This window comes from Macaca nemestrina, chromosome 3 (genome assembly GCF_043159975.1).
Source record: "Macaca nemestrina isolate mMacNem1 chromosome 3, mMacNem.hap1, whole genome shotgun sequence".
NCBI classification, from domain to species: domain Eukaryota; kingdom Metazoa; phylum Chordata; class Mammalia; order Primates; family Cercopithecidae; genus Macaca; species Macaca nemestrina.
Window position 1 is genome coordinate 60737323 of NC_092127.1, and position 21224 is coordinate 60758546.

General features: G+C 35.6%; 1 protein-coding gene across 7 annotated transcripts in view; it reads left to right on the forward strand.

Moving 5' to 3' along the window:
- The window catches only part of LOC105486091 (sodium channel and clathrin linker 1), a 215130-nt gene that overhangs the window by 180992 nt on the left and 12914 nt on the right, over positions 1-21224 (forward strand). For 6 of the 7 annotated variants that reach the window (XR_011620971.1, XM_011748770.3, XM_011748771.3 and 3 more), the window contains 2 exons: positions 15268-15346; positions 17986-18081. Coding sequence is in view for 5 of the 7 variants with exons in the window: in XM_011748770.3 (XP_011747072.1) it covers positions 15268-15346; positions 17986-18081 (175 nt within the window). In the remaining 2 variants the exon portion in view is untranslated. Of the gene's footprint in view, positions 1-15267; positions 15347-17985; positions 18082-21224 lie in introns of those variants that run through there. The other variant, XR_011620972.1, reaches the window with a different exon arrangement.

The window sequence follows — 21224 nt, forward strand, 5'->3', positions numbered from 1 at the left end:
ACTTTATGTATTCTAGCATTCATATCAAAAGTGTTATTACTCGCTTTCAAAATGAGCCTTTTCAGGTTAGGTCTCAGCATCCTGCTTCTCTGTGTGCATTACTGTGACGTATTAAGCATCAAAGCTTTCCGCCTGAAAATACAGCTTTTAAAAAGTGCTAGCATTCCTTGGTCTCTAAATTAACTGTATGCATTGAATCTTGAAAATACTTGGCTGTTTGCCTCTGTCCTCTGTACTTCATAAGAACTGAATTCTTGTAAGATGGCTATTTTCTTGCTTGCTTTTTGTCCACCTATTTGCTACAGTTAGGAGAATATTAGAGGCAAAACCAAATATAAGTATAGTCATGATATACGTAGTCCTCCCTTGACTTGTTTTATTCCCCGTGGAAACTTCTGTACCTTTTGGCAACTGACAATTAAATATGACTACCAGTACCTGTGATTTTTAAAACTATCCATAAGTAACTACAGTCAAAATTAAATGTAACACAAAATAAATAAAATCATTTTTTCATAGGAGGTAATTTTTCATCTTAGTATCAGAGAACTTAGGATCAGAAGCTTTTTAAAAATTTGAGTTTCTGTATGGTATCTTTTGGTTTGAAGTTTAATTTGTAATATCTTATTAATTCATCTATAATTATCCCCACTCAGCTACTTCTCCTTTATCTTGCAATGTATGTATCACAAAGAATTTTGAGCTTCAAAGAAGAAGCTGTTTTACTAGTTAACTTATTAGTGTATAGTATCCATAACTGCAGTATAGATCTACTAATCTTACTTAAATGAGAGATTGTTGTTACTATTTTATTTGTTTATTTATTTATTTATATTTTTTTGAGACAGAGTTTCATTCTTATTGCCCAGGCTAGAGTGCAATGGCACAACCTTGGCTCACTGCAACCTCCACCTCCCGGGTTCAAGCGATTCTCCTGCCTTAGCCTCCCAAGTACCTGGGGTTACAGGCGCCTGCCACCACACCCAGCTAATTTTTTGGATTTTTAGTAGAGATGGAGTTTCACCATGTTCGCCAGGCTGGTCTCAAACTACTGACCTCAGGAAATTCACCTGTCTCGGCCTCCCAAAGTGCTGGGATTACAGGCGTGAGCCACCGCACCTGGCCTGTTGTTACTATTTTTATATATTAAATCAACAAACCTCTGTTGGAAAAAAATGAGATTTTCCCTACCAGATACCAAAATACATAAAACAGTATTGGCACAAGGATAGGTAATTTGAACAGAATACAGAAAAAGAAAAAAAAATGTAAAATCAGAAATTTTGGTCATGACAATGGTGGCATTTCAGATCATTGGTGAAATAATGATGTTAGAAAGATAGTAACTCATTTAGAATATTCTTTATTTCATATATAAAATAAATTCCAGATGTATTAAAGAGCTAAGTATAAAAAGGAGTATATTAGAAGAAATAAAATTATTTTTATTCTCTTGGAATATAGAAGACTTTCTAATCAAAACACAAAATCCAGAATCCAAAAAAGAAAAAGTGATTAATTGATCTAACCATAAAAATTAAAATTTTTATGAAGATACTAAACAAAGATAAATGACAGATGGGATACTGGAAAAATTTTTAAAGGGTTGATATGCAAAATTCATCAAGTTCCACATTAAAAGATTAACAACCTAATAGAAAGATGGACAAAGTATGTGAACTCAGTGGTTCAAACAAAGCTCACAAAAGCATCAATGCAAATCTCCTTTAAACATGTCAAAGCAAGGTCAGCCTCACTTTTCATTAAAGAGATGCAAATTTAAGCAATAATTTTACCCAGCATATTGGCAAAATGTAGAAGATGGTTAACATCCAGCGTCTACAAATACATGGGGAAGCAGGAGTTGTCATACAGTATGGGTGGGAATGTAAACTGGCAAATACTTTTTATAAGGTAATGTAGCAAAATCTAACTAAATTTAAACTGTACAGATCCTTTTGCAGTTCCTGGTACAGGAATCTGTCCTACAGAAATACTTGCGTGTGTATAAGCATGTGGTGACATACGTGTCCCTGCAGTTGGTCAGAGCCCTCACATCTTTAACTATGGCTCCTAAAGTGGCCGCCTTCACTCTGGTTTCTCTGCCATCAAACTTTTCCCCACTCTATTCCATCTTTCATACTGCTCTTATAGTTACTTTACTATAAAGTAAGTATACTGGCCCTGCCTACTTAAGGACTTCTGTTTTGTTGTTGCCTACAGATTTTTCACAGTTTTTCTCTGCCATATTTTATCTGCAGTCTGCCTTTCTACCTCCATCCTTCAAGTTCTTTATGCACCAGCCACACTGAACAACCACCCCAATAAACCAAAAGTGCTTGGCCAGCCCTCAGACATATTCCTAGTCTACATATTATTCACTTATCACATATTTATTGAGCAGGCACTGTTCTTGAAGTAATGGGAATACAGCAAAGACAAGATTCCTTTTTTTTTTTTTTTTGAAGTTTAGATTATTGACAGTGAAGTAGAAATTATCGAATAAATAAACATACACATGTTAATTATCAGATAATAAGTACTATGCAAAATGTTTAGAGGCTGGGTGCAGTGGCTCACACCTGTTATCCCAGCATTTGGGAGACTGAAGTGGGAGGATCACTTGAAGCCAGGAGTTTGAGACTAGCCTCTGCAACATAGCAAGACCCTGTCCCTACAGAAAATACAAAAGTTATCTGGGCATGATGTGTGTGCCTGTATTTCTAGCTACTTGGGAGGCTGGGGTGGGAGAATCACTTGAGCCAGGAGGTCAAGACTGCAGCGAGGTATGATCATGCTACTGCACTCCAGCCTGAGTGACAGAGCGGGACCTTGTCTGTAAAAAAAGAAAGAAAGAAAGAAAATTTTAAATAAGCCAGTGTGATAATGAATTGTTGGATATCTGAGGATGGTAGACCAGGTAGATCCTGTGAAGAAATGAATCTTAAGGTGAGATATAATAATAAAAAGGATATAAAGATCAGGAGAAAGAGCATTTTAAGCAAAGAGAACAGCTAGTTCAAAGACCCCCAAAGCAGTAATACAATTGGAATATTTGAAGTGAAAGAAATAGTATGCAAAATCAAGGCAATCGTGATGTTAAGAGTAGGTGAGATCTACGCAGTTTATTATGTTAAGCAATGTCAGCCACCACAGCAAACAAACTGAAATCTTAGGGACTAAACAAAACAAAGGTTTATTTGTTGCTTATGTTGCATGTCTTAGGCAGTTTGGCAGGAAGGCTCTATTAGAGTGTCCGCCTTCTTGAACACATGGTTTCTTGAGGTCACTGGAACAGAGAAAGAGGAATGGAAGAGGAACATGAGCACTTAAGTAACTCAGCTTTGAAGTGATATATATCACTAACTTTTACCTCCGTTGGTGAGAACTGCATAGAAGTCTGGGAAATGTATGGTACATGTGGAATGTCCAGTGAGTACTGTTGTCTCTGCTGCAGACAGGGATCTAAACATTTATGGTTTTATTAACCAGATTAAACAGTTTTAATTGGGAAAGCAATCTAATTATTCAATTAGATTGTATTGAATAAATGAATGAACACATGAATATACAATATGTAATATTTGCTTGTCCAAAACAAACTGTACATATAGAGTGAACTACACAGCATTTGCGCCTAAGGCATTCTCCTCACATTGTAAAACATTATAATTCCTTGGCTGTATATCTGTAATGTTTGGCTGCTGTAACTGTTTTTTCTCCTTTTTTTTTTTTTTTTTAATTAACAGGATGAGAGGCAGCTGCAGGTACCAGCAAATTACAAAATACATAATTACTAAAAGTAACTGAAGCATATTATAGCATAATTCAACAGGAAAAAGAAAAAAACATCTGGCACATGCTATGTTAATTTGTCATAAGAGAGTTCCAAGGAAAGTGCTTGCTGCAGCTGGCAGATCCATCATTTCACTGAAATGAATAGCACACCTTTTGTTTTTAATTCTCTCATATAATATAGAATAGAACCTTATGCAATTTAATCATCAGTCATCACTAAAGGATTTCATGCGTTGAGGGAATTTTCCTTTGTGCCATGTCAGCCAAAATCTACATGGCTCATCCTTACCTTAAACTGTGCCTCAATCATAACAGAATGGTCCAAGCAATTATAGTAATTAATTAAAGTGTCTAAGATATTGGCCTAAATTTAAATTTCTTATCCCATAATTAAATAAGTTTGTTTTATTTCATATGTCTTTTATTAGTTTTATTTAAAGTATGTGTGATGTTTTCAAAGAGATGGATACATTACAGGGAAAACCTTGCTCATACTCTCATAACCATACCATTTCAGCTAATGTATGTGCCAGTGATAGTCACAATTAAAATACAATTAGTACGGAAACTCTCTCTTTCAATATGGGTTAAGATATTCATTTCTGGCCGGGCGCGGTGGCTCAAGCCTGTAATCCCAGCACTTTGGGAGGCCGAGACGGGCGGATCATCAGGTCAGGAGTTTGAGACCAGCCTGGCTAACACGGTGAAACCCCGTCTCTACTAAAAAATACAAAAAACTAGCCGGGCGCGGTGGCGGGCGCCTGTAGTCCCAGCTACTCGGGAGGCTGAGGCAGGAGAATGGTGTGAACCCGGGAGGCAGAGCTTGCAGTGAGCTGAGATCCGGCCACTGCACTCCAGCCTGGGCAACAGAGCGAGACTCCGTCTCAAAAAAAAAAAAAAAAAAAAAAAAAAAGATATTCATTTCTATGATAGAGACAGACAGAAATTATTATTATAAAACATCTTCTAATGCAGACCTTTTTGAAATAGTCTGTATTTCCAACTCTCTACTGAATATTTTCATATATGTACCTCAAACTGAGTTTAGTCTAAATTGAACCCATTATTTCACCCCTAGCTGAAGTTTTCATTTTTATTTCATCCTATATTTCCCATTTCTGTGAATGGTAGTATCGTCTACCCAGTTGCTCAAGAAAAACTCTGGGTACCATCCTGGACTCCTCCTCATACCCCAAACCCCATTGTTACTAATTCAATCTCCTAGATCTCTCTTCAATCTGTCCCTTTTTCTCCAGTTGCTATCATTCAGGCTATCAACATTGCTCATCTGGACTGCCGCATTAACACTCTAATTTGACTATGGATTAATACCCTTACTATTTTTCCTGCTACAGTCATCAAGATTTCCTGATGTTCAAATCAAATCATGTCACTTCTCTTCTTAAAATACTTCAGTGCCAATTTCCTGTTACGATTTATAAGGTTCTTTGTGATCTGTATTTCCTTGCATTTCCAGCTTGTTCCTCTCTCACTCCCACCCCCACCTCCTAGTAACACTGTAGATCCCATTCATGCTGAACTTCTTTTGTTTCCTAAATTTATTATCCTTTCTTTTTTCCTGATATTTGAAATTTTCCTGATATGTGAAATTCCTGGATTTCATGCATGGGTTTGATTGTGACACTCTTCTTTTCCTTCCTCTGCCTTTTTCCATCTAACTGCTATTTATCTTTCATACATCAGCTTAAAAGTCTACTTCCTCTGAAGAGACAGCTCTAACCCCCTGTTCTTCCATGTGTCTTATTATAGCACCATGAAGTTTTTATAGCATTTGCTACCTATTTTAACCCTAGTAGCTTTCCAATATTTCTAGTGGTTCATAAGTTTCACTATGGCAGTGACTAGATCTTGTTTCCTCCTTGTCTCCCTAGCACCTAGCACAGTAGTATGTAGCATGTAACAGGCACTCATTTCAGTATTTATTAAATGAGTAAACTTCGTAATTTCCCCGGACTCCTTCTAAGATGAGCACTTAACATTAGCATTGGGAGGAAATTTCAACCATTACTTTGTAACTTTCAGTTCATTCTTCAAATAACTTTAAAATAAGCTTCCTGTGAAGGATCTTTATAAATAAAGCTTTAGAACACATTGATTTTCCTGTTAGTAATCTCCCAAATGTATTATACCACTTGATGGTTACTTTGAAAATATAATCACTGAATTATCTCATTAGTCCTGATATGAGAGCAAGTACTTAGAAAAAACTTTGAAAAAGCAAGATGTAAGATATTAGAAATGTTATTACTGGATGGACTAGTCAACTGATTCTGTGGAATTAATTAAAATATGCATATTAAAAAAAAAACACCTTTTGATTGCCAGTTACATTCTAAGCCTTGTGAATGTAGTTTCTCATTAGGAGTTGTCATTCTAGTGGGGAGAGGCTGTAAGAGAAGAACCAACAATATAACAATCAGAACCAACAAATAAACAATTTTAGATGTTTAAAGTGGTATGAAGAAAATAAATGGAGTCACGTGATACATACTGGAATGGAGGTAGGAGTTAGAAGAGCTAGACTATTTTAGGAAAAAACATAGTCTAAAAAGGTGATAGTTAAACTGAGGTCTGAAAAATGAGAAAATTATACCAAAAAGTCAGGAAAATATTCCAGGCAGATGGAAGAACAGCAAGCGTAAAGGTCCAGTGTTAGGAAGGAGCGTGCTCATGTGAGTGAGTATAGTGAGGGGAAAGAATGCTGTAACATTGAAGAGATACCTCAGCAGGGATCAGATTGAGTGGGCTATTTTAAATGAGATATTTTTACTTATTTTAAGTAGAATGTTTAAGTAGTACTATTTTAAGGTTAAAAAAAAAAAGAATGTTTAAGTAGTACTATTTTAAGGTTAAAAAAAGTCTAAAGTGCAGCAGTGGGAAATCACTGGAGAATTTTAAACATCTTTAGAGTTTAAAAGACCACTTATAACTACTGTGTGGAAAATAGACTAGAGAGGGAGCAAAAATGGAAACAGAGAAACCAGATATTAGAGTATTACAGTAGTTTTGGCAATAGATGATAGTGGCTTAGAATAGGATATCTTCAGTGGAGATGAAGAGAAGCCGGCAGTTTTGAAATACATTTGGGAGATAGAATAGGACTTACTGATAAATTAAATATAGGGCATGAGGGAAAAAGGAGGAATCAAAGATGATACCTAAGCTTTTGACTTGAGCAGCTAGGTAGATGGCAATGCTTATTTACTAGGAAGGAGGGAACTTGGGAAGAGATGGATAAGAAGTAGTTTCCATTTTGGACAGGTTACATTTGAGATGCTTATTAGTTTTTTTCTAGTAAATGTGTCAAGTAGGTCATTGAATACGTAAGTGAAGAGCTGAGAGAGGTCAGGCTTTGTTTTGTAATGTTATGTTTACAGTCATGGACAAGAGAAGATCACTTAGGGGAAAAGTGTAAATAGGGAAAGAAAACCTAAGACTGACCCAAAGTTCTCTAGTATATCTAAAGCTGACCTGCCTACCTTAAACCGTGGTATTTCTAGTTAGCTGAATGAGAAAAGATTTGAAACTTCGGAATGAATTTTCTTTTTTAGCAGTCAGGTCTTTTGAAGCCATACAAAAACTTGAGATTACAGTCTTTGCATTTGCTAACCATTTTGTCACATACTATGATTAAATATTTTTATCTAATATTAAAATATTAAATATTAAATATTTCAGAAAATCTTTATTTTGCCTTTTAGATATTAGTATTATATGATATCACAGATTTGCTTTACTAACATCTCTTGTAATTGATTAGACTTAAGTGGGAAACAATATGATTTAGTTGAGAAAACATTTTGATTAAAAGACTGGTACAACATGGACATAAAGATGGGAACAACAAACAGTGGGCACTTAGGAGGAGAGAGGCAAGGGCTGAAAGATCTCCAACAATGGTCTAATCAGCTCTCTGAGCTCTTCACTTGTGTATTCCATGACCTACTTGACACATTTACTAGAAAAAAACCAATAAGCATCTCAAATGTAACCTGTCCAAAATGGAAACTACTTCTTATCTATCTCTTCCCAAATTCCCTCCTTCCTAGTAAATAAGCGTTGCCATCTACCTAGCATATCAGTGTTGATTACAGTATTTTGTTTATTTAAGCATTTAATTTTTTAATAGTTACAACATAAATTGCTTCATATGTAAATTATTTAGTAAACTTTTACTTACACAGAAATTACATTTTGCAAATATATTTCTAAATTATATTTTGTAAGGATGAGTGGAATTTTCTATCACATAAACATGAATTATATAAGTGAACTAAAAATGTATGAAACTGTTAACTAAGCACTTCCCAGTGACGCTTTAAGGAATTCCTCAATCTTCTATATGTACTTTAAAATTAGTGGAAGATAGTAATTACACCTTGAACCTTATACCCTATAATAAGCCAGAAATTATAGAGAAATTGGGTACAGTTTTATTTCAATTATTTGGTGCAAAATACTCTTTAAAATGTCATACCAAAATGAAATTTCCTCTATCTCTATGTTTTCCCGGAGATTACACTTAAATCCTCTCCGATAGGTATGAATGTTTCTGTTCTTTTTTTTTTTTTCTTTATACTTTAAGTTCTAGGGTACATGTGCACAACGTTTGTTACATATGTATACATGTGTCATGTTGGTGTGCTGCACCCATTAACTCGTCATTTACATTAGGTATATCTCCTAATGCTATCCCTCCCCCCTACCCGCTCCCCGTAACAGGCCCCGGTGTGTGATGTTCCCCTTGAATGTTTCTGTTCTTAAAGATTTCCAGGGAAGAGATTATATAGTCTTACTGAGCATGTGTTTCAACTGTCATACCACTGTGAAACTTTCTGGAAAGTCTTATTTAATGTTTATCCTAAATTACTCGTGATACAGGGAACTCTCAATTATTTTCTCTAATGAAGGGAAAATGTCTTGTAGATAACAAAGAGTCGAATCATCCTCCTGGGTCTTTCCTTTATCCCTGCAATGAAACATCCTGACAGAGAAATAAGAAGTTACAAAGTACTGACAGGAAGGCTCTAGGAAAGTCTCAGGGGATAGAGTTGGTGAAATCACTTTTCTCTTCACCCTTTAATACCTTCTAAAATTTCATTTGGAAGAAAACTGTAAGGTTGAAAGAAATGCTTGAATGAAAAATAAGCTTCAATTTCTTTGGAGAAACAAGAATATAAATAAGTCTAAATAAATACCAGTAGTCTTTATCTAAAATATGGTTTTTCTGATAAATTCCTCAGTAAATCTTGAGCAAACAAGGATTAAAATGTTCTAACTGCTATGTTTTCTATAATTTAGAAAATTAGAACTTTTCTAATTTTAGAAAATTGGAAATTCAGCCATAAATCAGCAAATATGGTAATGGCCACATAACATTTTGGTCAACGATGGACCACATATATAATAGTAGTCTCGTAAGATTATAAAGGAGATGAAAAATTCCTGTTGCATATTGACATCATAGCTGTCATAATGTCTTCATGCAATGCATTACTCAGGGGTTTATGGCGATGCTAAACAAAACGACTGCACTGCCAGTCTTATAAAATTATAGCATATGCAATTATGTATAGTACATGATACTTGATAATCAAGAGCTATGTTACTGGTCTATGTGTTTACTCTACTGTACTTTTTATTATCTAAGAGCATACTCCTACATGTTTTTTTTAAGTTAACTGTAAAACAGCCTTAGGCAAGTCCTTCAAGAGATGTATTCCAGAGGGAGGCGTTGCTATCAAAGGAGATGACAGCGCCCTGTGTGTTATTACTCCTGAAGACCTTCCAGTGGGACAAGATGTACAGGTGGAGGACACTGATACTGATAATCCTGACCCTGTGTAGGCATCATCTAATGTGTATGTTGGTGTCTTTGTTTTTAACAAAAAACTCAAAGAATAAGGATATAGAGAAAAAATATTTTTGTACAGCTGTATTTTTGTGTTTAGGGTCAAAAGTTAAAAAATTAAAAATTTTATAAAGTAAAAAGTTATAGTAGGCTAAGGTTAATTTAGTGTTGAAGAAAAAAATATGTTTTTATAAATTTAGTGTAGCCTCAGTATACAGTGTTTGTAAAGTCTACAGTAGTGTAAAATAATGTCCTAGGCCTTCCCATTCACTCTCCACTCACTCACTGACTCACCCATAGCAACTTCCAGTCGTGCAAGCTCCATTTATGGTAAGTACCCATACAGATGTACCATTTTTTATCTTTTATACAATATTTTACTGTACATTTTCTATGTGTAGATACACGAATACTTACACTGTTAAAATTGTTTACAGTCTTCAGTACAGTAACATGCTGTACAGGTTTGGAGCCTAGGAGCAGTAGGCTATACTATTAATATTTTACCTAGGTGTGTAGTAGACTTACCATCTAGGTTTGTGTTGCACACTCTGTGATGTTCATACAACAATAAAATTAATGATAAATTTCTCAGAATGTATTCCTATTATTAAGTGATACGTGACTCCATTTGGATGTGTAAAGCAGTGTGGTAGATATTGTGGCAACTAAAAATAATTCTTCTTTTAAAAGTTTCTGCTGGGTATGGTGGCTCACAACTGTAATCCCAGCACTTTGGGAAGCCGAGGTGGGAGGCTGTCTTGAGCCCATGAGTTTGAGACCAACCGGAACAACATAATGAAACATCATCTCTACAAAACATAAGATTAGCCAGGCATGGTGGTGCATGCCTGTAGTCCCAGCTGCTTGGGAGGCTGAGGTGGGAGGATCACTTGAGCCCAGAAGGTCAAGGCTGCAGTGAGCCATTATTATACCACTGCACTCCAGCCTGGGCAATAGAGTGAGACCCCCATCTCAAAACAACAAAAAAAGTTCCTATTCCATTTAGGAGAATGTATGTATGTATGTGTGTGTACATATATGTAAAGCACTAGCATTATAATACAAGATTGATAAATCTCTCATACATAAAATAAGTATTCAATATCATAAAGATTTGATGTGTGAAGAAAACTGTCCAGATTAAAATGAATGGAAAGGAGACCTGAAAAGAAGGGAGACAAGGGTGCAGTCTTAAAGAATGGGAAGAATTCTAATGGGAAATCTGAAAAACACAATCTAAAAAATGACATAAGCCTGATCCTGAGGTAATACATATGCAGTTTGTTTTCGAAACAATGAGAGCCCAACTGAAGTGTGGAAGGTTCCTACTGGAGATAAGGTTGGAAAGATAAGTTACACAAAATTTTGAAGGAGCTTATGACATTCTCAGGAATTGGGACTATTTTGTCCAATAGCTGAGAGCCATTGAAGAGTATAGCTCAAGGAAGCAAATTATTAAAGTGGTGTTTTGGAAAGAGAAATATGCTAGAGATACATGGTTTAGAGAGGGAAACCCACTGTATCGGTTGAGTGCATTCATATGCCTTGTGGTAGAGTACTTTACATATATTGTTTCACTTGATATTGAGAAACCCAAGCAGCTTGTTACTACAATAAATCTAAGAATTAAGTTCTAAGAACTTGAATTGGGATGGTAACACTGGATAGGAATGAAAAATAGATGCAAGAGACCTATCAAAGAGAGAGTCTCTTTCAGGGTAAATGAGAAGTTGCATTTAAGACAAAGTGAGAAGCTGGGCGCAGTGGCTCATGCCTGTAATCCCAGCACTTTGGGAGGCCGAGGTGGGTGGATCATCTGAGGTCAGGGGTTTGATACCAGCCTGGCCAACATGGTGATACCCCATCTCTACTAAAACTACAAAAATTAGTTGGGCATGGTGGTGGGTGCCTGTAATCCTAGCTACTGGTGAGGCTGGGGCAGGAGAATTACTTGAACCGGGGGAGGTGGAGGTTGCCGTGAGCTGAGATCATGCCACTGCACTCCAGCCTGGGAGACAGAGCGAGACTGTCTCACAAAAAAAAGAAGGACAAAGTGAGAAATAGGAGTTGACTTTAAACTTTTTAACCTAGACACCTAGAGCGGAGATGTCAGTATAAAAACTGAGCAGCAGGATGAGAAGTAGATTTGTGAGACAATGCAAAAAGCTTGATATTAGGCTTGTTAAGTTTGAGTTTAAGACTGGACTTTTAGGGAAGAAGTCTGAAGTAAAAATTTAATTGTTAGGTTTCCAAGTAAGTATATAAATTTTCATATTCCTGAAGGCCTAATACACATACACACACACATATACTCTCTGCGTGTGTGTGTGTGTGTGTGTGTGTGTGTGTGTGTGTGTGTGTTATTCAACGAACTTTCATTATTTACCTTCCATGTTGCAGTATAGGGCAGTGGTTAAGAGCACAGACTTTGGAATCAAAGGGCCAAGTTTTTTTTAATCTTGACTCTACAGCTGACAAGTAGCCAGATGCGGTGGCTCACGCCTGTAATCCTAACACTTCAGGAGGCCAAGGTGGAAGGACTGCTTGAGCCCAGGAGTTCTAGATCAACCTGGGCAATAATATGGCAAAACCCTGTCTCTACAAAAAATACAAAAAAACTAGCCGGGCATGATGGCATGCACCTGTAGGCTCAGCTACTCAGGAGGCTGAGGCAAGAGGACCACCTGAGCCTGGGAGGTGGAGGCTGCAGTGAGCTGTGATTGTGCCACTACACTCTGGCCTGGGTGACAGAGTGAGACCCTGTCTCAAAAAACAAACAAAAAAACCTGACAAGCTATGTGATCCTAGGCAAGTTACTTATTTTTTTAATTTCTGTCTTTTAATTTTCTCATATGTAAAAATTGGGATTTCAGGGCTGGGTGTGGTGGCTCACTCCTGTAATCTCAACACTTTGGGAGGCCGAGGAGGGCAGATCACGAGGTCAGGAGATTGAGACCATCCTGGCTAATACGGTGAAACCTCATCTCTACTGAAAATACAAAAATTAGCCGGGCGTGGTGGTGGGCGCCTGTATTCCCAGCTACTTGGGAGGCTGAGGCAGGAGAATGGCATGAGCCTGGGAGGCAGAGCTTGCAGTGAGCCGAGATGGCACCACTGCACTCCAGCCTGGGCGACAGAGCAAGACTCCATCTCAAAAAAAAAAAAAAATGAGAATTTCATATATTAGTCATGCAAACTAAATATTAAATTAATTTATGAAAGCACCTACAACAGTGTCTGGCACATTGTAAGCAAATACTGTGGAAATGTTTGCTCTTATTATCATCATCACATCATTTTCACTATTATTTGCCAAGCTTTGTTGAGTACAAAGATGAGTAACAAAGTTGCTCACCATCCAGTGGGGGAGACAGAGCTTGACATATAAAGAGATAAATATTTATGTGGATTAAGGGTAACTTAAAGTATATTTTCATTTAATGATTTATGTCTTTGTGATCTTAAATATTGTGGAAAATTATTACTATCCATCATTCAGATTATCTTGAGTAAGAACTGAAGAATAGTTTAGGCATGAAATTATACAAGTAGGTGTTTCCCTGAAACGTTTTGTGTAAACTGAATGTCGGCTAACTTTATAAATGTGATCATTGTTTCATCTTAATCTAAATTATACTCACAATTTCTTTTTCATCAGCACTAATATGTATAACTTTCACCTTTAATTACATTTGACCTAGAAGACTGGCCACTAGTCATTTTATTTATCATTCTTTAGTTGGTTTTTTTCTTATGTTGTTGGGGGGATGGTTGGGCAATAATTTTAAGCTGCAGAAGATACTTTAAAGTAAGCATAATAATTTATTATATTTTGTTATTATCACTCAAAGCTAAAACAATATATTTGGCTTTATCTGTCATGGAATTAATGATAGATACTCAAACCCCTCGTAGTCAGTGAACCTGTATTTATGAAATCACTGAGTTAGAATAACCGATCTCCCTCGTAGTCTGTCAGTTCTATGATGACAACAACTATGTTTGCCACCACATATCTTGCACCTGGCCTGTAACGAATGTTCAGTAACTATTTGTATAATTGAATAGTGGATGGCATTGCTTTTTGTTTTATATATTTATAACAGATTACTTGCTATTTTTAACAACTATTCACTCAATAATAGGACACTTCAGAGGCTTACCAAATTTGTAGGCTGTTTGCTGGCTCCTTTGAAAAAAATCAAAGTTATTTTGGAAGAGCTAATCTGTTGATTGATTTCAGAAGCACAAATAAGGTCAAAGGATAAAAGCCAATACTGAATCAAGAATTTCACCTGAGCCAAATCCAAATTAATTCTCTCCTTGGAAATAATGATACAGAAATCATCCATAACCATCCATAACCCTAAAAGTTCACACACAGTAAGAAAAGCTTTGAATGTCATTGATTCATTATATGTAATACTCACAAATTTATCTGATCTTTGTTCAGATTAAGTTATTTTTAATGCTACATTGTATGTACCCTTAACCTGAAACTCTTGAAGTGACTTTTGACTAAAAGCAGTATAATACTTATATGTTGAACAACAACAAAGAAGACAGTTCTGTGCATAAGATACTTTTAGGTAATGAAGCATAAATGATATGAATGAGTAAAATACAGTACATTTACAACCAAAACATGAATAAGAATTCTAACTGTACCGCACTGAAGTGATACTGGAGTAATTAATGTTGCCTTAAATTTCTAAGAGTTGAGCTCCCCTAAAAAGCACTGTATATGAATCTTACAAATGCATACTAAGGCTGGGCATGGTGGCTTATGCCTATAATCCCAGCACTTTGGGAGGCCGAGGAGGGCGGGTTGCTTGAGCTCAGGAGTTGGAGACCAACCTGGGCAACATGGTGAAAACCCATCTCTACTAAAATACAAAAAATTAGCCAGGCGTGGTGGTGCATGCCTGTAGTCCCAGCTACTCTGGAGGCTGAGGCACAAGAATCACTTGAGCCTGGGAGGCAGAGGTTGCAGTGAGCCAAGGTCATGCCACTGCACTTCAGTTTGGGCTACAGAGTGAGACTCCGTCTCATTAAAAAAAAAAAAAAAAAAAAAACACATACTATAGCTAAGAAGCACAGTAGCTTACGAGATTTTGTAGTAATAAATACTGTATCTTTTTGATATGAGTATGCTTTTATTTTAGTGTCTAATAGTATCTCCAAATAATATTGAAGATACTTTTGTACTTTTAAAATATGTGTTTTTATTTTGTTTTTTTTAGTTTGGCAAAATATACATAACAAAATTTACCATTTTAATTGTGATAAAATTTTTTTAATTATGATAAAATACACATAAAACTTACCACCTTAACAATTTTTAAGTGTACAATTCAATAGTGTTACATATATACACATTGTTGTGCAACTGATCTCTAGAATATATGTGTATTTTATTAAAAAGAAATAAATGAGTCCTTTGAGGTATGGTCTATTAGTAAGTGACTTTATTTTGCACATGAAGATGATATTTTTGTTCAAATCATGAACATGTATCTTGCTAATAAAGATTCAGTTTTCTATTTGGAACAATTATATTAATGGATTTTTTGGTGCTGTCTTTTGATTAATAGGAGTGAGTTGAGTCGACAGAAACTTCATACCCAAGAGCTGCTTTCTCAGCTGGAAATGGCAAATGAAAAGGTAGTTGAGGTAAGATAATGACTCCCCTGGGAAGTGCTTTCTGCTGCAGCTTGATACACATGTTATAGAATTTTACCTGAGCCAAATCCAAATTATTTCTCTACTTGGAAATAACAATACAGAAATCATCCATAACCCTAAAAGCCGACACGCAATATAATGTGAATAAAAGCTTTGAACGCCAGTGATTCATCAGATTCATCATATGTAAATAATAAAAGGTAGAGCTCTTATTTCTGTTTTACCAATAGAACTTTTGTAGTATTTCAGAGAATGTATTAGGATCCCCTTTATTCTTATGCATCTCTAAAATTATTTTTTAACCCATTCATCTTTTTTCATTTTAATCCATCCCAAAAGACACATCACATAAAAAATACTTTTGCCTACTGTAATATATTAAAATATATTTAGATTTATGACTTAGAACTAAATATAGCAAGAGTTCAAGTTTTTTTCCTTGAGGCGTTCAAAAAGTAAACAATTTTTGGATTATGATTGGGGCTTTTTAGATCTCATTTGATGTTCATCTTCATTTGATGTTCTAACTTCAAATGTTTCTTGGAATTTCCCTGAGTACATGGTCTACTCCATCTTTGTGGTCTACTATAGGAACCATAGTGAAATCATTACTCCTAAGCATCATGGCATTATGAACTGATATGAGCCATTTAGAAATTATTTAAGGAATAGCCATTAAAATAATCTTTCAGGTAGCTCCCACTTCCAGATATCTATTCTGATGAAGTAATTTACAATACAGAAAAATTTAAAAGAAGATATTCAGTACAGTAATGTTAATAATATAGGAAGATCAAAAGCAACCAAAATGAGAACAGAAAAGGAACAGTTGCATATATTAGGATGTATCCTATCCAAACTGTTCCTCAGCCATTATGGTAGCAGTATAGAAGAAGTTGCATTATATGAAGTCTGATTATAAATACGAAAATGATTATTACAGATGATAGAATTTTTCCCCCATGTTTTCTCTAGCATGTGATGTGCTTCTTAAAATTTAAAGGCTACAGATTTAAACATCTTGGTAAATTGGACCAGCCAATATAGTTCTCTTCATAACATTTAATTTTACTTTTGGGCATAATAAGAAATATAATGGCCGGGCGCGGTGGCTCAAGCCTGTAATCCCAGCACTTTGGGAGGCCGAGGCGGGTAGATCACGAGGTCAGGAGATCGAGACTATCCTGGCTAACATGGTGAAACCCCGTCTCTACTAAAAATACAAAAAACTAGCCGGGCGTGGTGGCGGGCGCCTGTAGTCTCAGCTACTTGGGAGGCTGAGGCGGGAGAATGGCGTGAACCCGGGAGGCGGAGCTTGCAGTGAGCCGAGATCATGCCACTGCACTCCAGCCTGGGAGACACAGCGAGACTCCGTCTCAAAAAAAAAAAAAAAAAAAAAAAAGAAATATAATAAGCTCATTTTAGCAGGATACTGTTATTTCAATATTTTATATTACTGTCATAGCCACAACATTCATTCTTATCACTTGTATGTTAGTACATGGGAACTATAAGTTTCTGATTCTTCATAGAAAATGTGTTTTTCAAAAAAAAAAAAAAAGAAAGAAAATGTGTCTTTCTAACTCTTCCTGATTAGGCTTGTATTATTATCTCATTCAGATAAGTGCCAGAAAAACTGTTTAACAATTCTAGTTGTACAAAAATACTTTCTCAGATGTACTATAACCAGGCTAGTAAGTATGGAGATAGCTAATCCATTTTTTAATTGATAAATTATTTGGACTTGTCTGCATGACAGTATGTTGTGACAGCTTTGTATTCGTGATGCCTGTATAGTTCTTGCCATAACAAAGTATTAGAAACTGGGTGCCTTAAACAACAGAAAATAATTGTCTCTTAGTTCCAGAGGCTAGAAGTCCAAAATTGAGGTGTTGACATTGTTGGTTCCTTCTGAGAGCTGTGAGGGAGAATCTGTTTCATGCCTTTCTCCCAGCTTCTGGTAGCCTCAGACATTCCTTGGCGTGGAGATTGTGTTCTCTCTGTGTTCAACTTGTCTTTCCTTTGTACATGTATGTCTCTGTGTCCAAATTTCCCCTTTTATGAAGACATCAGTCATATGGATTATGGTCCACTCTAGTGATCTCATCTCAACTTGATCATCTGCAAGGACTCTATTTCCAAACAAGGTCATATTCATAGGTACTGGGGATTAGGACACAATTTAACCCATGACAGTACCTAATAGCTGTGTTGACCCTAATAGACGCTGGAGTATGCAGATGTCTTGGGGAACATACAGAAACAGTTCATCCCAACCCTACTAAAGCTCTGGTTGTAAGGCCCAGCAGTCTGTGTTTTCACAGTCCAGGTGATTCTGAAGCAGTGATCTTCACAAATTGAAAGTCTTATTCTTCCGAGTCATTTTGCTTTGAGATTTGTTAATTCACTTTCTTTGCTGGCATGTGGGAGAAAGACAACAATTTATTAAGAATGTAAAGCTAAGTTTTATTTTAAAGCTCATAACTTGAAAAAATGTAAATTTTGAGATAATATTATTTGTATTTTATAAGTGGTAAAATGATGTCCAGATTTTTCATTGATTATTCCACAAAACATCTCCATATCACATATGGATTTCTAACTTGTTTTCTATTTCCCCTTAATAGAATGAAAAGCTAATTCTAGAGCATCGAGAAAAAGCCAACAGACTTCAAAGGCGTCTAAGTCAGGCAGAAGAGAGAGCTGCTTCAGCTTCCCAGCAGGTAGGGAGCATCCTCTTATCCCTAGATAGTAAACAGTTCAAAGATAAGATAAGTTTTTTAGAAGTTCCCAGAGAACTTAATAGTTTAGTTTTACTAGATTAATATATTTTAAAATTAATCCCTTTAATATGTGAGGTTGAAAAAGTAAACATTGGAAACAAAAATAAGCTCTGCGTGGTGGTTCGCAACTGTAACACCAGCAATTTGGGAGGCCTAGGCAGGAAGATCACTTGAGGCCAGGAGTTCAAGACCAGCCTGTGAAACATGGCAATACCTTTTCTGTACAAAAAATTTTAAATATTAGCCAAGTATAGTGGTGCATACCTGTGGTTCCAACTACTCAGAAGGCTGAGGCAGGAGGATGGCTTGGGCCCAAGAAGTCGAAGCTGCAGTGAGCCATGCTTCTACCACTGCACTCCAGCCTGGCGGACAGAGTGAGACCCTGTCTCAACAAAAAAAAAAGAAAGAAAAGAAATATACTGTCTTAACTATCATAACCTCTAGCCACAGGCCACTATTTATATTTAAATTAATTTAAGTTAAATAAAATTTAAAATTGAGATCCTCAGTCATACTAGTCAGATTTGAAGTGCTCAATAGCCGTATGTAGCTAGGGCTATCACATTGTCACATTGGACAGCGTAGATATGGAACATTTCTGTCATAACAAAAAGTTCTGTTATACAACACTGCTCTGGAATTATATTCTGTCTAAAACTAGGCAGATATTCACTAACAGATTTGAAAGTAGATAATATTGCTTTGAAAGTAATATTTCAAATTCTCTGCCTTTGTTTTTATTTTACTTTTCAGTGGAAAAAAATTTCCTTGGCTTACAGGTTAATTTACTTAATGCATATTTTCATATGACCAAAAAAATCTAAAATACAATATAAAAGTTGTCCAGTGGGAAATAGAGTAGAAAATGCAGAATATCAATGAAATACTAAGGGATAATTTCTCTTAATACACACACATCATATAAATGAAGTGGGCCCTTGATTATAAAGTAGGAGCAATAGTCCCTCTTATGAGGAACAAAATGAGACCAGTTCAGTGATTATAAAGATAGACTAGAAACAGACAGTTGAAATGGATGGATACATAGGGCAGGCAAGAAAATAAAAACAAATCAAATTACTATATTATTAATTATATTTGCTTATAAATGTATTATTTCAATCAAAATTAATATTCTTAACTACTACAGCATTTTATACATAGTAAAGCCACTCTGCTTGCTGAATTCAGTTTATGTTCATGATATTTACAGATTTTTTAAAATCTACTTCTGTTATGAACATGGCATGCCACTTAAAGAAAATTTAATAATAATTTATCCTTCTGTTCCTCTCCCTCTTGAAAGTAATTACAGCCTTGTCAAATAATTTTTATGTCTGATGAAGTTATGAATTAACTAATGGGTTAGCCAATTATTTAAGAACATATTTAGGTTATAAGGTAACAGAAGTTAGGTGCACTGGACAGTATCTGGAGAGTATGTGTTTCGGTGTCAGGCAAATCCCTTAGTGCCATTTAGTGCCATTAAGTAGTCATGTGACTTTGGGCAATTTCAACTTCTCTAAGCCTCAGTTTCCTCATGTTTAATATAGGATAATAACACCTCCCTCATATGGTTATTAAAGGATCAAAAGAATTAACACATGTAAAGCATTTCCCTTAGTGATAAGTAGATATTTAGAAGGATATATAAGAAATTAAATTTCTATATCATAATCTTTAAAGCTTCTCATTTACCTTTTTTAAGGCAAATGGCAAAGAAAATGTCTACGTAAAATCAGCTACCTTGAGTTCTATAGTAAAAACGGTACAATTACAGGACATTAATTATATAACCAGTTAGCATCTAGATTAGTTTCCTCCCTGAAAAAATTAAACCTAAACAGTCTAGTACTGATGTTTCTTCTGTTGTTTAAACTCTCCAATGGGAAAGATTCCACCATTCTTTTAAGTAACCTTTTTAAAATGTTTTGTCAGTAACCACTTCACGAATTGTTCTGTAACAAATCTTTCCCTAAGCTTGTCTCCTTCCCTTCTGTTCCTATTTGAAGATGGAAGGTAATCATTTGGCACTTTCCCCTTACCCAAAAAGGAATTTCTTCCCTGGAGTTAATATTTGTTCTGTTTTATATGAGTCCAGGTGATCAACTTTGTTTGTAAGATGTACATTTTATTTTTTTAATTTTTATATTTGCCCTCTCTGAATCTTCTAATTTTCCTATAAAAACTGAAAAAGTGCTATTAGAAATAATATCCTACTAAATGCATGATATTAACAAAATGCAGAAAAATTTTAAAATTATTATCGTCTCTGACACATCACACTTACCATAGTGCAGTGCAGCATCGTGTTACTGGTTCAATACAAGCCCTGAATCATGCTGATTCACTTTGCTCTAAATGTGCTTTTCTGATTAACTTTCTCTACATGTTATTCATCCATTCTAAGTGTATCACTCTAAATGGTTGAATGCCATACTGTGGTCTTTCAACATATGAGTTTTTTAAATCAGTGTGGTGAAGCCTTTCAATGCAAGAAAACAAAACCTAGAAGCTAAGAAAAAAAATAATAAATATGTTCACAGTTTCAAATATATGTATCAGAAAAAGTCATAAAGTCAGTGACAAACCGAGAAAAATATTTGTACCATATATGACAAAAGGCTAATGCCCTAAATACATACGAAGGATGCCTAAGTTTTCAAAAAATGCCACAGTCCAGTAGACAAATATATAAAGGAAGTTTATGGAGAAAGAAGGACAGATGGCTTTTAAACATTTAAAAAGATGTTCACCCTCACCTATAAGACAAATACAAATGTAAACTGTAATCACATCATTTTTCACCTATCAGATCGTGAAGTTTGGAAATGCATTGTGCTGGCACTCTCACACGTTATTGATATAAGCACATGTTGGTATAAGAGCACAGTTTGGCAGTGTCTTTCAAAAACTGTAAATGTATGTAACCTTTGACCCATACTTGCACCTGGAAACATTTTTGCCAGGAAGCAAACATGTAAAAATACTGATTGAAGCGTTGTCTATCATTTTAAAAGATTAAAAACCATACAAATACCCAACAATAGCAGACTAGTTAAATTATGGAGTATTCATACAGA